General features: G+C 37.2%; 1 protein-coding gene and 1 long non-coding RNA gene across 2 annotated transcripts; one reads left to right on the top strand and one right to left on the bottom strand.

Moving 5' to 3' along the window:
* Positions 1–6825: 6825 nt before the first annotated feature.
* LOC143446192 (uncharacterized) lies at positions 6826–9089 on the bottom strand. Its single transcript, XR_013113902.1, has 3 exons — positions 8416–9089; positions 7954–8334; positions 6826–7432 (listed from the first exon to the last, which is right to left on the bottom strand). It is a non-coding gene; the product is annotated as an uncharacterized LOC143446192 (long non-coding RNA).
* A 608-nt stretch (positions 9090–9697) lies between these two features.
* On the top strand, positions 9698–21161 carry LOC143446996 (stabilizer of axonemal microtubules 3-like). Its single transcript, XM_076946889.1, has 5 exons — positions 9698–9974; positions 16452–16652; positions 18833–19122; positions 19241–19452; positions 20849–21161. The coding sequence occupies exons 1-5, from the start codon at positions 9858–9860 to the stop codon at positions 21037–21039; spliced, it is 1011 nt and encodes a 336-aa protein (XP_076803004.1). The 5' UTR covers positions 9698–9857; the 3' UTR covers positions 21040–21161.
* The last annotated feature ends 990 nt before the right edge of the window (positions 21162–22151 follow it).

Below are 22151 nucleotides of genomic sequence, written 5' to 3'. Positions count from 1 at the left end.
GGTGAAACACCCGCAAGTGTACCGAGGCCGATAGTACCAGGCGCTACACAAAAATGTGTTTGTTTATGATCCTAAGATCGAAAACTCGTGCAGACGCAACAAATCCAGGAAACACAATGTGTAACGTCAAATTAGCTTTGTTGTTTATCCAAATTATAAGATTTAAGTGATAATGATTAATATGATTTTGTTTCGCCCAAAACTCCAAATATCTTTTCAATGCATGTCTAGACTCGTAGTAATTTCCTTTCCTTGTCTTGAAATTCCTTTCTTAAGATCTGATGAGCCGTGTTCTGCTTTGTGCTTGTTAACGCCCAGTTGTTTGTGTTATATCTAGTTGCGCATCTGTTTAATCCCAGCCAATTTAGTATGTGTATTGCAGTTGTTAGCCTGACTTGTTTAAGTGATTGCTTGCATGCAGTATGATAATTTAGTTGCCAGTAAACCTGTTGTAATGCCTATAGTTGTTAGCCACGTGATTGAGATCTAATTTACCAGTATTGCCAATTATTGCTATTGTGTGCAGACTCACAGGGTAGTGATCAATTTGTTACTTTGGCCTTGTTTGTACTTTCAGATAATAAGTAATATTACCTTGGATTCTGTACTTATAGAAATCACACACACAAACATACACGCCCACAGATTTGCAGCTGTTCTGTTCAAGTGATCGTTTCTTTCTAGCCGTTCAATACAAGACTTTCAAGAAATCTGTGTGCATTTCTAATATCCAGGGTAGGGTGGAATTCAGGCCTTTCTGGCCCTAAGGACACCCATTAGGTGATCAGCATTCATAAATTTGCAGGTTGCACAATGCCTGTCGAAACTAGAGCGTAGCAAACTTCAGGTGACAAGTAAACACGCAAGGTTCACTCTCCAAAATCACGTAGCGGCCATTAAGTATTTCCTAATTTGCCGCTAATGGGCGCTCTTAAGCCACTCAAGCATCTTGTGTAAGACCGTGGTACTTTTTTAATCACTGTAATACGTTTGCCATTCATTCTACTGTTAATCTAGAGTATTAAAGCACATGTGATGCTGTCTGAACCGTGTTAACCAGATTTTAAATTAGTAAAATATAAAATAGGGTAAAATTTGGCACTCTAAGGATTATTTTTTTTTTCGACACTAGCTTTCGCAAGCATAAGCTTGCTTCTTCAAGTGTATTGCGAAATGGCAAAAAATATTTCAAAATTGCCAGGTAAAGTGTGCTTTGCGTGTAGAAAAAAAAGAAAAACAAACTGACTGCTTTGAGAGACCATACGCCCGAAAAGATGAAGACTATCAATTCCAATACCACCGCCATGAAAAAAGTTGTTAATTTATCCACTTACAACCCCAGTTCCACCGAATTATCAGTCCCATCCAAAGGATTGAGTTTTTGCCCCTCTAAAAAATTCGACAAAGTACGATTTTGTGTTTACTTGGAAACATTCTTTCGAAGGCGAAGACTCAAAGAATTCTTCTTTGACAAAGAAACATCTGATGATACACACATCTTCCTCTTCGGCAAGTTTTAATCTCAACAAACAGTCCAATACTTTCACACCTCCTGAAGGATGCAACTCCAATCTTGATTTATACATAGAATGTTTTCAGAAGCAGGCATATGTAGAAATCAACAAAAAGATACATAACATCCCATCTAACCCTTTATTACGCCGAACGGTCAGCGATTAAGAACTTGAAATCCAACCGCAATATAGTCATGAAACCTGCAGATAAAGGAAGAGCCGTAGTTATATTCAAATGAGATGATTACATCAACGAGGTTCATTGGCTACTAGAAGACTCTCTGTACTACGATAAACTTGATAACGATCCCACTGACGTTTTTTAAAAAGAATTGAAAACACTTCTTCGTAGTTTACCTAGTACAGACGTCAACCTTCTAGACGCCATACCTGAGGACCCACGCATTGCACCATTTTATTTGTTACCCAAAATTCACAAAACAAATAACCCTGGCCGGCCAATTGTTTCTGGCAATGATACACTCACAGAGATGATGTCTCTGGCTATGTAGAAGGCGGGTTAAAATCATATGCATCCGGGAGCAGCAGCTACATCCAAGACGCCACTGATTTTCTCAAAAAACTTCAATCGGTGGGAGATCTACCTGATGAGACCATCCTTGCGACCATGGATGTGAAATCACTATCTACGAACATTCCTCACGAAGCAGGTCTACAGGCCATTCGTATTAGTCTTCCGCCTAACGACATCTCTACCGTTCCCGAATCTTTAACTAAATTTATTTTGAAACACAATTACTTTATTTTTGAAAACAAAATTTATCTTCAAAAGAAAGGAACAGCTATGGGAACTCGCATGGAACCCCAGTACGCCAATATTTGTATGGATCGGCTCGGAGAGGACGTTATATCCGATTTTCCTCTGAAACCACTCCTTTATTTGCGATATATTGATGACATATTCATGATCTGGACTGACGGTTACGATAATCTTGTCCAATTTTCGGAGTCCCTCTAAACATTCGAGCATCCAATTGACGTTGGCATGGTCCAAAACGGAAGTCCACTTCTTAGACAACCAGGTGACGTTAATCCAGAATACAGTACAAAGCTCACTATATCGTAAACCTACAGATTCTTCTACTTACCTACACCCTAACAGCTCACAACCCCCTCATATATGTAAATCTATAGTTTACAGTCAAGCATTAAGATACTGCTGCATTTGTTCTTCCATTTCAGACCGATACCAACAACTACCCAAATTACGCTGGGAATTCACGAAGCTCGGCTACCAAAACGATCTCATAGAAGAGCAAATTGAAAAAGCCAAAAAGAAACCACGCCGTAAGCTCCTAGAATACGGTCGTAAGCCCCTAGTCGTATAGGACTCCACTCGTCATGACGTTCTCTCCACAATTAAAACCCATAAAGCGTATAGTTAAAGATCTACAGGGCATTCTCAATGTGGATCCAACACTCAAAGCTATCTTTCCGAACCAACCTCTAATTCTAATAGCTTACCGACAACCTCACAACCTCAGAAATCTCCTGACGTCAAGAAAATTACCCGACATATCTGAAGAAGTGGGGACATTTCCCTGCCAACACACCAGATGTCAAGTGTGTCCTTACATCTACACAACTGACCCAAATGTATTTATGCATCGCTTCAGTGGAAGATTTCAATGCAACAGCACTAACGTCATCTATGCTATCTGATACCAACGCTGCCCCAAGGCAGTTTACGTGGGAGAACCAGGATCAACCTCGAGGAAACGATTCAACATTTACAAAAGTAATATCCGTCATCAACATAACTATAAGCCAGTAGCTGAACATTTCAACTCACCGGACCATAACATCAACGACTTACGCATCACCGTATTACGAAAATTAATTTCTAACTACCGCCTTGATTGCAGAATTGAGGAACAGCGCAACATTCACCAATCAGACAGACGAGTCATGAACTCCGTTTTAACCTGAAAGATCACAGTTAAACCGACCATAAACTTGTTTTTCGCTTCGCTTACAGATCAAGAGCATATGCGCGATCCATATAAGGATCAAACAAGGTCGCAAGACTATTTTCTAATCGCTCTACTGCAAGGGCGACCAATTCCGGCTGGTTGGTGAGCATCATATACTTTCAGTCATTGTATACCGTTCATTCATTTCCTCTGGATGTTCTGGTATTTGGTCAAGGATCGGTAATGCGTTACCAGTGGCAAAGTGGGAGACATGGATTTTCCGTGACACAACGCGAGAATCCTCGTGGGTAGAATAGTTCCGCTTTCCGACATAGTAAACAAGAACGTTGAAACCAAACTTCGAAAAGTCACGTTTAAAAACTTTGAATTCTTTCAAAACAAACTTCTGTTGTCAATTAAAAAGTTTGAATATCTTGTTCGAAAACTTTTATGTCGCATGTGAAAGTGTATCCTGGTCGATAGTATCAGCAAGGAGCTACACAAGAAATGGGCTTGTTTATGGTCTTAAGGTCGAAAACTCGTGCAAACGCAACAGATCCAGGAAACACAATGTCTGTCGATTAGAACGTAACTAACTTTAGGTCATAAGTGAACACGCAAGGATCACTCTATCACTTGGTAGGTCGTGTCAGCGGCACTGTATTGTGGTGATACGTCTTTCAGTACATACTGCACAGTTTTCTATAAATTTAAATAACACGTACGAAAACGCAGAAAAAGCCCACCAAAACGTTTTTCAAGAATAGCAGGTATTTTATTCAGCAAATACACAAATAAATTTCGCATTCGCTTACCGAACGTTTTTCGGACCAGATATGGTTAAATTATGACAATCGTCAACATTTTTCTGAGTAACTGTATATACAAATGCGAAAATGAATACGTGTAGAATGAACGTTTAGAAGTTGTTGCTCGTCCGTAGGTGTCGTCGTTGGCTACTTTTACGGTTTGGCGTGCATCTGAAGATGGCGTATGAAGCCGATTTTGACAGAGAATCCTAGCCTAGACGAAAGACACCAGTGGGTATATATGAGGGGATCACGTCAATTGACCGTGAACAAATTCACCGGCGACAACTGGTAGTGGTCAACTGACCGGCAACAAATTGGCCGGCGATCAAATTAACCGTGACGTAAATTGGCCGGCGATGAAATTAACCGTCGATAAATTGGCCGGCGACAAATTGGCCGTCAAAAGGTCAAAATTCTAATTCACTATCTAGTCGCGCATCAGCTTTAATCCCAGCCAATTTAGTATGTGTATTGCAGTCAAGGTTGCCACTCGTAGGGTTTTTTGGCCCCTTGTAGGGTGTAGGGTGACCCTACGGGTTTTTCACCTTTATTCATAGATTTCCTATTGTTACATGCATTTTCCCGGTCAAGACGAGTTGTTTGATGAGATTATGAAACAATGCGTTGTAGCCTATCTCATGTAGTAACAATGGACTCATTGTAATAACAATGGACAGTTTAGTTAAGTAAATTGTCAGATTGAAGCTGTACGTCAGGACTCCCCTAGTTTTAAGTCTTGGTTATGGTTATACTAATAATTGTAAATTGCAAAAAGAGTTGGAGAAGCCCAGCAGGTGGAGACTGGAGAGTGAGACGGCAGATGAGCAGATTGAACAGACAGGAATCGAGTGATCTTGTTTTGTAGATTTACGACTTTGTGTTGTTTAAGTGAGTTGCCAGTAAACCCGGTGTAATGCCTAGCCACGTGATTGAGATACTAAATTGAGATACTTTTGCAGACTAGATGCCGACACTTTTAGTATAAAACTGATTTTTAAGATCTAAAAATGGCAGAAGTAATCTCAAAGAGAGGTAAGAAAAAATTAGTTTACAACCATTACATTTTCTGGAGAGATGGACAAAGTTCAGACGGGAAAACTACATTCTGGAGATGCAGCAATTACTACAAGAGTTCTTGTAAGGCACGTCTCCATACTGTAGATGGCTTAGTCACGAAAGAGTTGCACGAACACAGTCACCTACAAGAAGAGAGACATGTTCAAGTGGCCAAACTACTTACGGTCGTCAAGGAACGCGCTGGCAACGCTAACGATACGTCCACACCAGCAAATATCATATCTGACGCGACAGTGGGATTGCCAGGTGCCGTCAGAGCGCATATTGTGGAAAAAAATCTGAAAAGAACAATACAACGAACACGACTTAGGACTGCTGCAGCACCTGCAAATCCACGGAACTGTACAGATTTAGAAATACCTGACTCGTACAAACACATTCTTTTAGATCAGGGCTTCTCAAACTATGGGTCGCGACCCCAAATGGGGTCGCGTAATGAAATTTTGGGGTCGTAATGAAATAGTTTAATTTAGTCTAGTGCCGGTAGGTTGTAGTCTTGCCATGTTGTCAATCTGAAGTGGCCAAGTTTTTGAAAAAATCACATGGAAATGACTGCATTTTAGGGCCGTAATGTAATCGGTCCTTGATGACTTTACAACCAGCCTGGCCTGTGCACATGGAAAAAGGCTATTAAATATTTTTATTGTCATGTTAATAGGCTATCCATTTCCAAGAAATGTGTTTTTTAAGGATTGACCGCAACCGTTGGTGTGAAATGTCGAACGATAAAATATAACCAATCGTAACAATTGATGCATTTTTACGCTATCATTGCTGTAACGTGCTGACCAAAAGTAACCTTACCGCTCGCATTATGATTTCAGACTAGCCTAGTAACTAATTTCTGAAGGAACCTAGGCTAAAGTTTAAAGCAGATTTTAATGTCATGTCATTAACGTGAATGTCCCCATAATGGGGTCGCATAGAAATATCTTTTTCAAAATGGGGTCGCAGAACAAAAAAGTTTGAGAAGCCCTGTTTTAGATGATGCTATGGGGTCTGAACTTTTTTTGCAGTATGACTCAGGAGCTGAAGAAAATAGGATATTAATTTTTGGCACCGAAGAGAGTAAAAGAGTACTAAAATTATCAGAAAACTGGCAAGCTGATGGGACGTTCAAGGTTACCCCGCCAATATTTTCACAGGTTTACTCTATCCATGCTTCACGACATGGCGACCTTGTCCCAGCGTTGTACTGTTTACTACCGAACAAAACACTAGAAACATATGAGCGGTTATTTCGCGCAGTGTGGCAACTGATACCAAATGCACATCCAACAAGATTTTTGGTTGATTTTGAAATGTCTGCAATAAATGCAATTCGGATGGTGTTTGACTATGATGACCTCACAGTAAGTGGTTGCTTTTTTCATTTAAATCGAAATGTCAGGAAGCACATGCAGCAAATCGGACTTCACAGAAAGTATCAAAATGATCCAGAATTTGCACTACTGCTGCGTCACATACCGGCTTTGGCATTTGTTCCAATACAGCATAGGTGTCAAACTCCCGGCCCGCGGGCCACATCCGGCCCGCTTTACAATAAAACTTGGCCCGCAATGCTATTTTATACATTGAACTATTTCCGGCCCGCGAGATCATTGTGCAGTATAACTTACTTTTTTCAAGCAAGAAACAAGATTATAACAAATCGCACAATACAGCAGCACAACAGTTGCCTCATCATACGATAGAATAAATCGATTTATTCCCAGCCAAAACCGTCAAAAAAAACAAAAATTTGGTGCTGTTTCGCTGACTGTTCCAATTCATATACTCGTGTCACGAAACGTTCAATCAAGTTTTATCCTTACGGCCCGCGGCGTTAAATAAGTTTTGAGTTTTGGCCCCTGGTGCGATTGAGTTTGACACCTCTGCAATACAGCATCTGATTGAGGCTTTTGAAACATTAGAGGAAGTTGTGCCTGATGAAATGCTTCCGCTTCTCGACTACTTTGAGCGTACTTACATCGGGCGTCGCTTTCGGACTCAGCTCCGACGAGACCCGCCATATTCACATGACTTCTGGAACGTCCATGTTCGGGTGTTAAATGGCGACGCCAGAACCAACAACAAAGTTGAAGGTCACCACAATCTAATAAACAAGATGTTATCAATGCAACACACAACCATTTGGAAATTTATAGAAGCTTTGAGGAAATTGCAGAACATAAACAAAAACAAAATTGAGGCGCTCTGTGCCCAAGGGCCTCCTGCCAAAAGGAGAAAATACAAGGATCTGGATGCGCCACTTCAAACCATCGTTGAAAATTTTGCAAACCGTGACATATTAGATTTTCTCAGAGGCATCGCCCACAACCTACAATTTGCGCAATAAACTTCCTTATTTGTCAAATAACAGTTTGTGTAAATTTTAGTGCCCTTATTATGTATTGTCATATGTGTTTTGCAGTGAACTTCTTTGTTGTTACTCGTATTTCTCGTATTTCCGGAAATATTTCTGTTTATTTCAATAAATGTTTCAATGTGTATTGAAATAAAAAAAAAATTTTTGTTAAAAACAAAGGAAATAGTTACAAACAAATATTTACTTTACATATCATATACTACCATCAACTTAAACACAATAATTCAGCACTTGCATGGTCAATTTACCTCCCGGTCAATTTTCATTCCGGTCAGTTTGTTCGCGGTCAATTTACGTCACGCTCAGTTGTCCCCGGTGAGTTTGTTCGCGGTCAATTGTCATGGAACCATATATGAGCTTGATACCTGTTGCCCATCCTTACGAAGCGCTCGTTTTTCAATAACCTTGGCGATGCGGCGTTGTTTTGCATCTTTGGCACCTTTAGTGACAAGTCCACGTCATATTGAGCGATGCCTTTCTGATGATCCCCAGGAGATGGTGTTGATGCCGAAGTCTCTCGATGAGTCCTTGAATCTTTTCTTTTGACCACCAGCACTTCTTTGACCATGAGCAAGTTCCATGTAAAGGAGTTCATCTGGCATACGAGAAAGATGACCTGTCCATTTTACCTGAGCCATGTGTAGGAGGGTGGTAATTCTTGACATGCCTGCTTTACTATCTTTATGTCTGCTTTTTTGCAAACTACCTACCTTGGATAATATATTGCCTGCTCTGAAGGGTGCAAAAGTGTTCAGCAAACTTGATGTTAAGCATGCCTTCTGGCACGTTAAGCTGGATGATGTATCCAGCCGACTGACTACTATGATTACCCCTCACGGTCGATTCCGATGGAACAGACTTCCGTTTGGTCTGAAAGTGAGCAGTGAAATCTTCCAAAAAAGACTACACTCAGCACTGTCTGGACTGGAAGGTGTATTTGCAGTGACAGATGATGTGATTGTTATTGGTTGTGGAAAGACCACAATCGAGGCTGTAACACACCATGACCAAAATCTAAAAAAAACTACCTGAGAGATGTCGTGAATGTAATATTTTACTAAATGAAGAAAAAACTGTAGCCTAACCAAGCTTCGCAGATCACATTTGTGGGTCACTTGATCTCAAACAATGAAATAGCACCTGATCCTGCAAAAATCGAAGCAATTCAACGTATGCCTTCTCCTGAAGATGTTTCCGGTGTGAAACGATTTTGTGGCATGGTACAGTATTTGACTCGTTTCCTGCCAAACCTAGCCAATGACCTGGAACCCTTACGGAAACTGACAAGGAAGAATGAGAAATGGAAGTGGAGCAAAGAGTGTGAGAAAGCAATGAATAAAGTTAAAGAAAAGATCTGCAAAACTCCTATTCTGACATTTTTTGATCAAACAAAAGGTCTAATTCTTCAAGTAGACAGTAAAGTAGACAAAAGTAGCAGTATTTGACCGGCTGATGTTGGTAATGTGCAACGCTAGGCTGTAACGAACAGCAAACCCTGATTTATCGAGTAGCACCCTGGTGTTGCTTGCTGCTCTGTAATTGACAGGCTGCTGTTGATGACGTAATATATACAGCAGACTGCGAGTGCTCGATTAGCACCCTGCTGTTGGTTGCTGCTGAAAACTGGATAGCTTACAATGTTTTTATATCAAGCTTGTTAAAGACGTAAACGTGACTGACCGTATACTAGTCTTGCCCACACAGCCAGTCTTTAATGATATTCTTTACTAAAAATCAGTATACAATTTTCTTGCAAAAAATCTACATTGGCTGCTCACTTTGCCAAAAAACTAAACTGTTATTGAATACGTCACGAACAGCATCCTGGTGTGACATTACCAACAGCAATCTGACAATCACGGAGCAGCAAGCAATAAAAGGTTGCTATTAGAAAACAGCAGGCTGCAACACCCGCACTTTTGGTTACGACTCCACTGCCAAAAGTAAATCTGTTGCCATAGTAACGGCATTGTAACAAAGGCAGCAGCGAGTTTAGCCTTGTGTGTGGGCTTACGAGCAAACCCTTAACTCGGAGTTTAGGTAAATCTTATTTTCCGGGAGACATTAAATATCTTAGTCCGAAGAAGGGGAGTGATTTTAAAGGAAATTTAATCATTGCTGTTATCATTTTCTTGAATCACCGAACAGGATTATGGACGATCAACATACAGAACTTACTGACAAGACATCACACCATTTGAATTCTACCAGCACTGGTCGAGGGCATTACTATTCAAAGGGTTATTACTTTCCTCCCTCCAGTTTTAGGGTAAGTCAAGATGAAACAGTTTTTGTAAGCATATTCGTACCTTACTACAAACTTAGTTCTAAGCCGTAGTGAAAAACAGCATCTTTCCTATTTTAATCAGGTGTGGAATGCAAAGTGTTTGTGCACTGGACAAGTGGACAGTGTAATTTGAGACTGGTTTGCACCAGTAGGCATCAAAAAATGTGTACCAGTTTGCGCGAATGTGTACCAGATGTCCTTGTTTGGTATTTATTTTTCATAGAAAGTAGCTTTTTGATCCATTTTGTGCACCAGATAGGCCTAGCTATGTTGTACACCAGACTTCTCCTTTCCACTTTCTTTCCATACTGGATTTCACCGGCTGCTGGTTACCGAATGTGAAAAAGCTACTTCGGTAAACAACTAACCGGTTATGCAATTAGTATTTTTCACTTCGGTAAACATTGGTGAAGTAGACACTTATTTTACCGGCCGCCATTTACCTGAGTAGGAAAATCCGAATACGGTAAACAGCAATTACACTAGTCAGTGAATTGTGATGTACGCTAATTTTCAATTTAAAATGACGTACTAATTTTTCCAAAGTGTAAATTAACCTTTAACTAATCCCCTTTGAACCCAGTCTCTACTAAGCTAGGTTGCAAATTGAAATAAACAAGTTATTTTTCTACTTAAAATAACATTTTCTTCGAAAGGCTAAATTAGTTTAAAGCTAATCCCCTCCAACCCAAATTCTCACCCCTCATGGCTAAATTAAATCTAAAAGAAATTTTAAGATAGAGAAGAAGTCACACAATAGCAGGATTTAAACCTGAGACCTCCAACATAGGAACCCCATTGTTAACCACTATGCCGCATTTCTTTCTTCTCCCCATCATAAAACGAGTCATAAACCCATCAGTCATCATATTATAATTCAGCAACTTTGGTAAACGGACAATGATGCAATAGTCACTTCTCAGTGTAAAGTGAGGCAGTTGCACGCACGAGGTTCATCAAAGTGCATGACAAACATTTTAACGCTGATTTATAATAAATAAAGAAAGAATTGAGGTTTCAGTGCACTTAGTGTCGCCATAAAAATTAATTGTTTTATTAAGACAACTTCTGACTAATCATTGAGCAGTACAATATGACTTTTCAAGTCCTGTTTAGAAATTCTTTAAACGTCAGCTGAGTAGAATTAATACTAAACACGGAGAATCTGATTAATTTGACTTTAATGAGCTGTTTATTACTATTTTCATCCAAACATCAGAATTAACGACAATATTAGAGCTATTCAGAGAAAAGGGTTTTACGAACCCAGCTGCAGTTAAAATGCAATTCAGCGTTACAAGATCACCTTATCAGATTGTTCTCAAAGCATTTTTCTATATCTCTTCCTCTAATTCCAAATTATACAGTGAATAAATACAGTGAAGGAGAGATTTAAAGAAACAGAGTTTTATCTTGAGGGCCTGTAGGCCCATCTGAAGCCCTATCTAAAACAATGCAAAGTACAATTTTTCAATTTGAATTTGCTTCTAAACAAGCCCGGTCACCTCGCTGAGTTTTTGTATCCGCCGAGATGTAGGACAAAAGGACTTAATGCAGTATTTTGAGCAAATTCTCATATCTGGAATTCTCCCACCAAATGCTTCAACTTTTTAACAACTTTTTTCCTTGTATTTTTCCAAAAAATCAACCAAAAAGCCTTAACTTTGAACCAACACAAAACGTCAACTTTAGCCTGAATCTACACACCGCACACGCCATAACAACAGCAAACCTTCACAGATTAAGGTCACGTGCGCACTGGACCGGAACCATTGATACTTTTTCTATACTGACGTCTTGCATGCGACCTTCGTCACAATCGCCGGGTTGCCGTTTTAAAACTACTCAAAATGGTACTACAGGCCCTTGAGACGCAATGCACTTATCACAACAAAGAATATTTTGGACCTTTGAACTCGAAGATTTACAGGGTGTTAATTCTAACAAGAGAACCTTCATTCAAACACGGGGTTATTGTTAGAATGACAGTGTGATAATTATCAATCAATGTCATTCAAACGGGTTATTTCAAATTCAGCGAGTTTATTATCCAATGTAAATAAACATGTTTACAAGACAGGATGTCAATCATGCAGTTACCTTTAGTACAATAGTTTCATTTTATGTAATGTAGATAACATGTTTGCAAAACGGGTATCAATCAAATATGTCGTGAACTGAAAAATAACTTATGGCAAGTATGACATTATGCAATAAACAGCGAGGTAAATAGCAGATACATAATACATAATTATAACGTCACGACATGCAAGACAAAGGAATCAGTGTATTCCACCATCAAACCAAAATTTGCATCTCTGCAACTGTTTGGAAAGCTTGCATTCTAACGCAGGGAGATTTTCGCCCAAAAAATTAAAGTCTATGTTTTACACCACACCAATATTAAAATTTAATAATTTTCTACCGTAACTGTAGGCCCCTTTAGTCTAATTCTGAGTTTAATAAATGGAGCTGATTCGAAAGTTGTTGGCTTGCACTTGCAATCTTTGTATGGTTGTTTGTGACAGCTAGACTGAAGCTGATACAGTAGCTAGGTTAGGCTGAAGTTGATATTTACACCAGTGGTGTAACTATATTTGCTCCTTTGCCATGCCAGAGATCTCTGTCGTATCCTACAGACCTGTGCATGATTCATTTCTTGTCGAAAACTGCCATACTTTCGAATCGGGTCTGTTTGTCAGTTTGAATTTTGCATATGTGTTGAATGTGCATGCCAGACACCGGTTAATAGGTTGTGTCTGATATACTACATAATTCTACATGCAATAGAATTTACCAATAATACAACGGGTAGCAAGAATGTGGTTATAGTTACAAGCCGTTGGCTGACATGTTTATCATGAAACAATGCTTTGAACATACAAAATGAGTACAAATCATTGGATTGAAAAAAGTTTAGGTTTTTAAACGAGCGTAAGACTATAATTTTGTTTAGTGAATACAAATATAGCTGCTTTGAGACTCATTTCATGCACAATTCTGACTACACTAAATTAATGGCAAAAAATAAACAACATAATACGCAACACTAAGCACACTACATCAGAACTATTTTATGGCAGTTCATTATAAGCGCTTTGTTTTGTAACTTTACGATGATGACCCTAGTTATCATTATAGTTGTTGTTATTTTTATAAGTTAATCGAGACATGTTTTGAATTTAGTGTTGCACTTGACCATTTGTAATTACGTATTTTTTACTGCTATTGTGCATGTTGTTAATAGTTGTTAATTGGCAAAGCAGGTTTATATCAATAGTCATCGTTTAATATCGAGGTTCAGTTTTGCAAAATTTGTGTTTCTTTTCGATGGCAGTCACTACAACTCTTCCAAATAATTCGCTTTTGTGTTTTGTTTTTATGTTATAGGCAAGTTGAAATGTAAATAAAGGTTATTTATTATAGTTGTAATTAATCGGATTTATTGTTTGACAAACGTTTCCCAAACTTAACTGCTTATTGTAACCTTATCAATGTCGTGTGTGACCACGGAAGCGATATTTCTGGTAGGCTTCGTCTAGTGTGATATCATTTTAACAGTTTTGCAGTGTCACTCCTGTACTTTCCATATATGATTTATGGTCGTAGAAATAGCTACATAAATAACTAGCCCAAAAATTTCAGTAAACTGCGATGTGGCCCAAGAGCCGAGTGCAGCTATCGTACACATTTCAATTACGTTTATGCAATAAAACACAATAGTAGATACAGATAAAAAGCTATCATAGTTATCGATATTTTATGTGAATAAAATATATCGAAAAAGAATTTTGCAATAGCGTAACCTGTACCAAGCGTTCATAACAGCGACTCCATTACGTAATTATGTAAGTTTCATAACTTTGTTTTCAATTACATGCAGCATGAAAATGAAGAGTATTAAATTGTTGAATGTTGACATCTACAATTCTAGAAAGTTCTTAACAGGTTAACTGTTGTACTCCTTTCATTTACTTATTTGACTCTAATAAACCTTTGGAGACACGTTAGAACCTTTGGGAACATGAATTAAACATTTTGCACTATATAGTTCACAAGGGTCTTTTTAGTACCTATATAACTGTTGTATAATGCATTGGTTGTAGTTAAGTTCTTTTAACGCTAACAGACAAACCTTTTCTTGGTTAACTGTTGTATGATGAGTAGAGACTCATCTATTAAATATTATTTTTGGCAGGTGTGACCAAAACAAAACTCTTCAGCATCGAATTCCATGAAATTTTCTGTAACATTTACTTACAACAAATAATGATAAGGTATTAAACAGTTGCAGTTAGACAGTTTTACAATGCAAATTTGCAACTTATGAACGTGATTGATGTTCGAAATGTGCCAGAGTGAAAATATTTTTAATTGCTAAAAGTGCAAGTAACAAAACAAATTTGGGCATATGTCAGAACTAGTGCTCTTGTTATAAGTATGTTAACAGATGCTTCTCACCTGTTTGATGGTAAGTGTCTCAGCAGTAAGACTCGGGTTGAGACTTTCTTTTAGGGACTGCTGATATGAGTCTTGAAGATGAGGCTGCAGTGTAATTGAACACCCAAGTATTTGGGGTATGGTTTAAATTTTAGGGTAGTATGTGGGTCCATGTTAACTTTTATTTGATAGCTGGCTTGATGTTTCTTGAGGTGAAATACTAATGCTACAGACTTTCTGGAGGACAATTTTAGGCTCCAGCAATGCAGATAGTGTTTCACTTTGTTCATGTGTTGGGACAGTGTTGCTTCAGCATTTTTAACATCGATGTTGATACAGCTAATGCCACATCATTTGCATGTATTATCATACCGTTTTTTAGTCTGTTGGGACAACGTCTTACCCATCACCAGTGGTCAGAACAATTGACCTTGAATAGAGAAGTTTCACAACAAAATTTGCCATATGTATACAGCGAATGTTTTTAAGCTTGATGTGGATACCTCAGTACCATAGACTGTGGTAAGCTACAGTTTGGTTTAGGAAAACAGTACTGCACACTTTTTTGGCCTGAAATGCCTGTTCGATGCTTTGAGTCCACTTAATTGTCTGTTTGGCAGTAGATCTTCCCTGACGAAAAACAGCTTGTTATTCTGGCAAACTCAGGTGTACCACTGGGTATGTTTTGTTCAAGATTCTGTCACTTGCCGCATTTTCAGATTGGGTTTAAAGTGAATCTTGTTTGGTTATAAGAAATGGATTAAGTATATATTGTATATATTTCATTAAGCTTTGCTATCAACTTTCAGTGGACGCTTTTCTTTTGTTATCTTCAAATAGTATATTTGAATATAATAGTTTAAATAGTTTAGTTTATTTAACTTTATTATATAAATTAGCTGTCACACTTCATTGTGGTTTAAGAATATAGCTCTGTCATTTGTCTACTACACTTAATAACTCTGACCTTGATTCAAACCATTAGAAATTTACTGTAATGTTGATGTATGTACTACATAACAGGGTTGAATACGTATTAATCAACAAGTATAGCTCACTCGTTTTTATAAATTGTCCTTTTGTTTCTTAAGGGGCTGTAGGCCCATCCGAAGCCCTATCTAAAACAATGCAAAGTACCATTTTTCAATTTGAATTTGCTTCTAAACAAGCCCGGTCACCTCGCTGAGTTTTTGTATCCGCCGAGATGTAGGACAAAAGGACTTAATGCAGTATTTTGAGCAAATTCTTGTATCTGGAATTCTCACACCAAATGCTTCAACTTTTTAACAACTTTTTTCCTTGTATTTTTCCAAAAAATCAGCCAAAAAACCTTAACTTTGAACCAACACAAAACGTCAACTTTAGCCTGAACCTACACTCCACACACGCCACAACAGCAGCAAACCTTCACAAATTAAGGTCACGTGCGCACTGGACCGGAACCATTGATACTTTTTCTATAGTGACGTCTTGCATGCAACCTTCGTCACAATCGCTGTGTTGCCGTTTTAAAACTGCTCAAAATGGTACTACAGGCCCTTCAGTTGTTGGAAAACTATTGTAGTACTTGTTTTCGAACAAGTTCGTCAAACAAAGGCTAAACTGCAAAATTTTGAACAAAACAAGTCAAGACAGTTTTATGGGTGTTGCATTCAAAGCTAGCATAACAAAAAGCTGAATGCGATATTTACAAAGGAGAACAGTATCTTAGTTTTTATGTGAACCAATACTAGAGTTGCTTAGCTTTTCAAAAAGAAGCCTCTGCTCTTTCTTATGAAAAGATAAGTGTAGGATATAACTATTACTTTTGAAGTGACTATTGGGCATTTGGGTAAGAAATAAAGACATATGAACAGTGGTTGGATTAAGGTTTGTATTAGTTTAGGTGATAGCTTAGAGTTCTGTTCAAGTTTGTATCCTACATGATAACTTTTAGGTTACGTCAACATTTAAACATAAAAAAACATTCTGCATGTACAATTTTGTTCGTGAAATAGACATAGCCTGTTATTTTTTCAGAGGACTATATATGATGAATTGCCACCAGTTTTAACTACACAAGATCAAGTCATTCCGGAAGATCAGCTAATCAATCAATTTCATACAACAACTGGCACAGTTCATGATTCCAAATGTATTGGTGGTGTATTGTCAAATTCATGTTATCAAAAAGCTCCTGGCTCATGGAAAGTACACTATGTAAAAGATAACAGAGAAAAGGTAAAGTACTGTTATTACAGCAGACAACAAACAAGATACCTAACACACATTTACTAAGCATTTTTTCATTTTAACCCCTGCTTTTCAAAACTGTGTTTACTTCTATTTATATCTGCACAACTATGTTAATTGCATAGTTGTCCATTAAAATTAATAAATGTGTATTAATAAGTCAACATTTTATGAAACTACAAATTTAACATGTCCATTCTCCATGTATTTTCACATAGACGTACAGTGAAGAGAAACCTAATTAAAAAAAAACATTTTTGGAAATGTTCAGAACACTGATTGCAACTAAATTTCATTTTAATTGACAGTCTGAATTGATTAAATGAGGTAAAAACCTTAGATTAAAATAGATAAAGACAGGATAAAAAAAATTCTAGATCAAAAATTTTAATAACATCACATGATACTCTGGCGGATAAACAACATTAACTCTTTCTACATATGTTTGACTTCTTTTGTTGTAAAAGTGTAATGAAGAATGGCATGATTTTGTTATGGTATATTATTTTCTTGTGATTGTTCCCAAGCCCAGTTTTCACCAAACTATTTTATAACAAGCCAGATAATCAAGGAAGAAAATGGCTAGTGCTGACCATATATAACCCTCATGTTTCGTGCAGTAGATCCCTGAACACCATTAACTGATACAATTAATTGGAACCTGTATGTCACCTATCTTTTATATTGGTGTGTTAATTTGGTATTTATGACACATACTACCCAACACTGCATAAAAATTGCTACTCCACTAACTAGTGCAGTGGGTCAATACGTATATCTTACGTAGCTTCGTTGTGGTCTGTGATGCAAAAAAATAATTTCAATAAGAGATCGTATAAATGGTTATCATATTATTGAACAAAAGCAACATTTTAACAAGCAATGACCATTAATGATGTTTTGACTGAATTTTCTCTTTCTCTCATTTCAAAGACGTAGAGTGGCATATAACATCACAATATGATTGTTGGCAATTCTAGTTTGTAGTAAAAATGCTTTCTGGAGTAATTGTCTCCCTATTAATATAAAAAGTACTTAATACAAAAATACTTTTTTGGTATTCTTTCAGGGCTTATTATCTGCAGTCGCTTTGCAGTAAAAGACCCAACTGTTCCTCACTTGATATACAATATTCACAGCCATTCACATTTTTTGCCTTGCCTCTAGTTCAGTAGTTTTGGAGAACAGTACCAAATCTCGGATTAACTAAAACATAAATAAAAATGCATCCGATAGAAAGTGCTCATATAATGTAATTACGTACATTCCGCAGATTTTAGCGAGATAACCTGCAAGTAACAGGCATTTAACAAATGAAATCACACTCCCGTCACTAATGTTAAGTTCTATTGCGGCCCTGAAACTAAAACGTGCGTTGGTTTGTGCAAGTGTGAGTTGGAATCCCACTCGCTGACTATAAATTAAAAGCAGTAGTTCTGACTGCCCTTACTTTAGCATCTTAATTGTGAGATATGAAATTTAGATTCAGCTCTCACAATTTATGGGAAATTGACGTTTTATCATTACTGATATTAATAAAGCTGAAGCTTTTGTTCTGTTCTGTTCGCTGACTGAAGTGTGACTAAGATGCTGTAGACTCAGTGTATAAATTATTTATCTATTGTCTAAATCACAATCGTTAAAGATAAGGGATAGTGAATTATGACTAACGTTATAAATAAAAATATGCTTGCGTTCTCAATGTGACACAAGATTTAATGCTATGTAAGTGGTTTGGTTGTTGTTTATTGTTTGCCGTTATAGCTGTAGTTAACCATGAATTCAAATAGGAAAAGCATCAAGAATTGGCCCGCTAGCGCTCCAAGTTAACCGGGCTGATAAAAAAACACTCAAACTATCACTCAGTCCAAAGTTACTTGATAACAGAATATAATATGCGGCCCATTATATTTTTCTTGAGGGCCCACAGTTTGCCTACCGCTGTTGTAAATCTTGATCTGTTACCTACTAACAATATTTTTGGGTTGGAGATTCAATGAAGTTATTTTTTTTCCATTTTCCAGACACTATAATATGCAAAAAATAGCTGTTAAATTTTGCATAATGCTTTATTTCTAAATTATGTGTTACTTTGGTACTTCTAGTTACTATTTTACTGTTTGAAATAGTATGTCTGCTGTATATCATTATTGTGTGTTATATTTCAGCTGAAGGTCAAAGAATCACGCAACCCATTAACGATGGGTGTTCAGTCTTCTGAAATGAAGGCTAAGTATACCTTAAACGAAGGATGTCAGTTTAAAGATAAAATTAAAGCTGGACTTCAGCCATTTGTTTTATCACAACATCATAAAAAAGGTCCATCTCAAAAGGTTCTCGCATCTACACAAAATGAAGCATTTCCATCAAAATCATTTTTCATACGTGATAAGGGGTGTCTAAACCTCAATGATATATATCAAAGTTCTTCCCAAAGAGCTTATAGATCATATAAAAAGTGAGTATTATAATTTAGACTTATGGACCAGACATTTCCAAAATTTGTGCCAGAGAACAACACCAATGAGAGAAAATTCTGCTATGGCTACAATACTTAACTTAGGACTTACTTTTAGAGAGGAACTGTTTGGTTGTTCAAAGAATGATGTGCCTACATACTGGGAATGTGAAGAATATCCTAAAGCATGGGGTTATGGTTCAAAAGAAAACCCATTACCAAAAAACTCAATTCGTCGTGACCCACTGCCTATGATTGATTCAACATGGTTTTCAACAAAATCAAAAATTCCAAGAATACCCAAATCTATGGAACCTGTCCCACATCAAGGTTAGGAATTTTATGAAGTTGGTTTACTAGTGCAGTGTTTTTGCATTTTTGCTGATAATCCTTGTAATTAGCAGACAATTACAGACCCACGTTTTAGGGTTTTAATTAACTTAAATTAGAACATATCTCTAAAAACAAATAAAAGGTTAACAGTTGTTATACAGTAGTACGCGTACATTTGACATCATCTACTGATGAGCTCGAATGCATCTACTGATGAGCTATTGGCCACGTAACAGTTTGGTAAACTCACAACGATGAGTCACAACATCTTACTTATAGATGTGATATAACAAAGATATAAAATTCTCAATATAACAATCCTATTATCATGCAGCAAAGTATTGGGTCAAGTAAAATAAGGAGATGGTTTTGTTAGCATTTTTCAATGACATTTACAGTACACCAATGACTAGGGATGGGTACTGGATCCAAAAGACTCAGCATGATTATGCATTTTTTGGATTCCAATTTGTACTGGAGTTTAAAAAGTCTCCAAAATTTGACAGTATTTTGAGCTTTAACACAATCATGATAATAAGCGCGATGATCTTTTCTTATAAAGGAGGCCTACCAGTTTTCTTGGTTTGAGAAGATCGTTTCACCTGGCATCTTCTTTACAATTTTCAGAAAATATCTATCCTACAGCGTCCAAGTTTTATATTATTATACTAGAACAAGGAAGTATATAGTAAAATATGTATATGAGAATATTGCTGTATGCATATTGCAATAACCACTACTTAAAACAGTTGGTGTTGTTTGTTATTTGCATTCTGATAAAGGAGTTACTTGATGCATGAAGTAGCTAACAGTTAAAGCTACGTTATTGATGGTGTAGTAGAGATAGTCCTCACTTGCCGCTGGCTAGCTACAACAAAAAATGTGCCCAACTCCTACCTCAAAGGTTGTAAGAAGCCACTTGTTTATAAGCTGTTCTTTGCAAATAAATTCTTGTTTGTGATACCGCTTAAAGTTGTAGCGACAGGCAGGGTGCGACAATGATGAGACTTAGGTCTCATCATCTGTATTAATTCAGTAACATTTTAAAATCGATACCAGTAGTGGTAGTGCCAACAAATTATTATATCATTGCCTAAAAATTTGCCTCTACCAGTGTAATTTTAATAAACATAAATTATCACCGCAATAATTAATACCACCAGAGAGAAGTGGATATTGTTGTCATTGGAACCTTAGCTTTAAACACCGAATAAGTATTAGCATGTTTATCATAATTCATGTAATTATTGGGACGTAATGTTCAAAAACCTATACTCCAAAGTCCAAACATTTTATTTGAACATAAACAAGTAAATATGTCTTGTACGTTTTCCTTTAACAGGATAATAAAAAAGCTTAAGCACTTGCCAAGTTTGTTTACTTTTGCTTTCAGGCCTAACCACATTGATGAGAGATTCATTTACTTCGCCATCAGACGTAAAAGTGAAAGAAATATTTTCATGCCCGGTAGATACTCCATGGGTTATAGCAAGACCTGGTAAAAAAGAAGCTATTTCAGTGCCTCATATGTACCGAACGGAATACACTATGTATGGTAGTGACAGACCTGTTACTGTCACTTAATCCACTATTGTTGTATTGTTAACATTTATGTTGTGAAAAATTGCACTTTTGTGACCTGTATAGAACACTTTATAGTTATATAACCCGACCTTGAGACGGATCAATTAAATTACTTTAAATGATTCGCGGTTGGTATAATTTATTCGAGTGAAGACAACTAGACCTACAGTTCGGTTAAGTTTCATTAAATTACGTGAGATTTTAAGCTAACAAGCGTCGATTCACTGGGGTATCTAAGGTGTGGGAACCACTTTTCGCTTACATGGGATTCGTTGTAAAATTGATACACGAAATGTCGTTCCTGTAATTTTGTGAACATTTCCGTATCAATCAACCCACTGCGGAAATGGTATGGTATCACAATTTTTAATCACAGACTGAGGTAAGTCTTTGCATGATTTAAACATGATAATAATTATTCATCAGATGAGTCCGGGTTACCGAGCTTGTCTTTGTGCAACTTCCAATGGATGGATTATCTTTTATATGTACATGAATCTGTTATGGTTTTTAAATTTTATATCGTAATGTACGAATTTGGAACTGTTCGTCCCATCCACTGAACAGAAGCAAGCATCATTAATGCTTTCTCTAAGGGCATTACAAGGGTAGCGATACTGAGTATTGAACGCAGTTAGCTAGCTGTAACTAACCTAACGGCACTGCTACTTAGTACGGTGCTGGCGGTTTGCGTTTGGCTATTGATGTAACAGGATTAATTGTGACGAAATTAATCTGATATTGTGATGAGCCTTCAGTATCAAAGCTCTTTATTCCTGTGAACATGGGCAGGCATAGGGTTAGTTCAGATATCAATAATATTTTCTATCCTGACATTTCTGTTTTAGCTGATAGAAGATGGTGAGCACGAAGCAATCTTTTTATCCTACTTTTTAGTACAATATAATGTCTCGATTGTAAAAACGTTTAACTGTGACGTTGCTTTTTTAAGAAAAAAAAAACATATAGGCCCTATGTGTCCAAAATTTCATAAGTTCTTAATATTTATTTACTATTTTTATTTTTTATGATTTATTTTTAAATTTAGTAAATTCCGAAGCGTACGATCGATCTCAAACAGCTTTCTTTCGAAAACCGTCCAGTCCTCACCT

This window comes from Clavelina lepadiformis, chromosome 2 (assembly GCF_947623445.1).
Source record: "Clavelina lepadiformis chromosome 2, kaClaLepa1.1, whole genome shotgun sequence".
In the NCBI taxonomy this organism is placed as follows: Eukaryota; Metazoa; Chordata; class Ascidiacea; order Aplousobranchia; family Clavelinidae; genus Clavelina; species Clavelina lepadiformis.
Note: the sequence above shows the minus strand (reverse complement) of the source record. Positions and strands in the feature narration are given on the sequence as shown.

Excerpts from the sequence above, each read along its gene's own strand:
- LOC143446996 (XM_076946889.1), top strand. The coding sequence starts at position 9,858 with ATGGACGATCAACATACAGAACTTACTGACAAGACATCACACCATTTG. Across the intron at positions 9,975-16,451 it reads TTCCTCCCTCCAGTTTTAGG|AGGACTATATATGATGAATT; the intron begins GTAAGTCAAGAT and ends TTATTTTTTCAG. Across the intron at positions 19,123-19,240 it reads GCTTATAGATCATATAAAAA|AGAGGAACTGTTTGGTTGTT; the intron begins GTGAGTATTATA and ends ACTTACTTTTAG.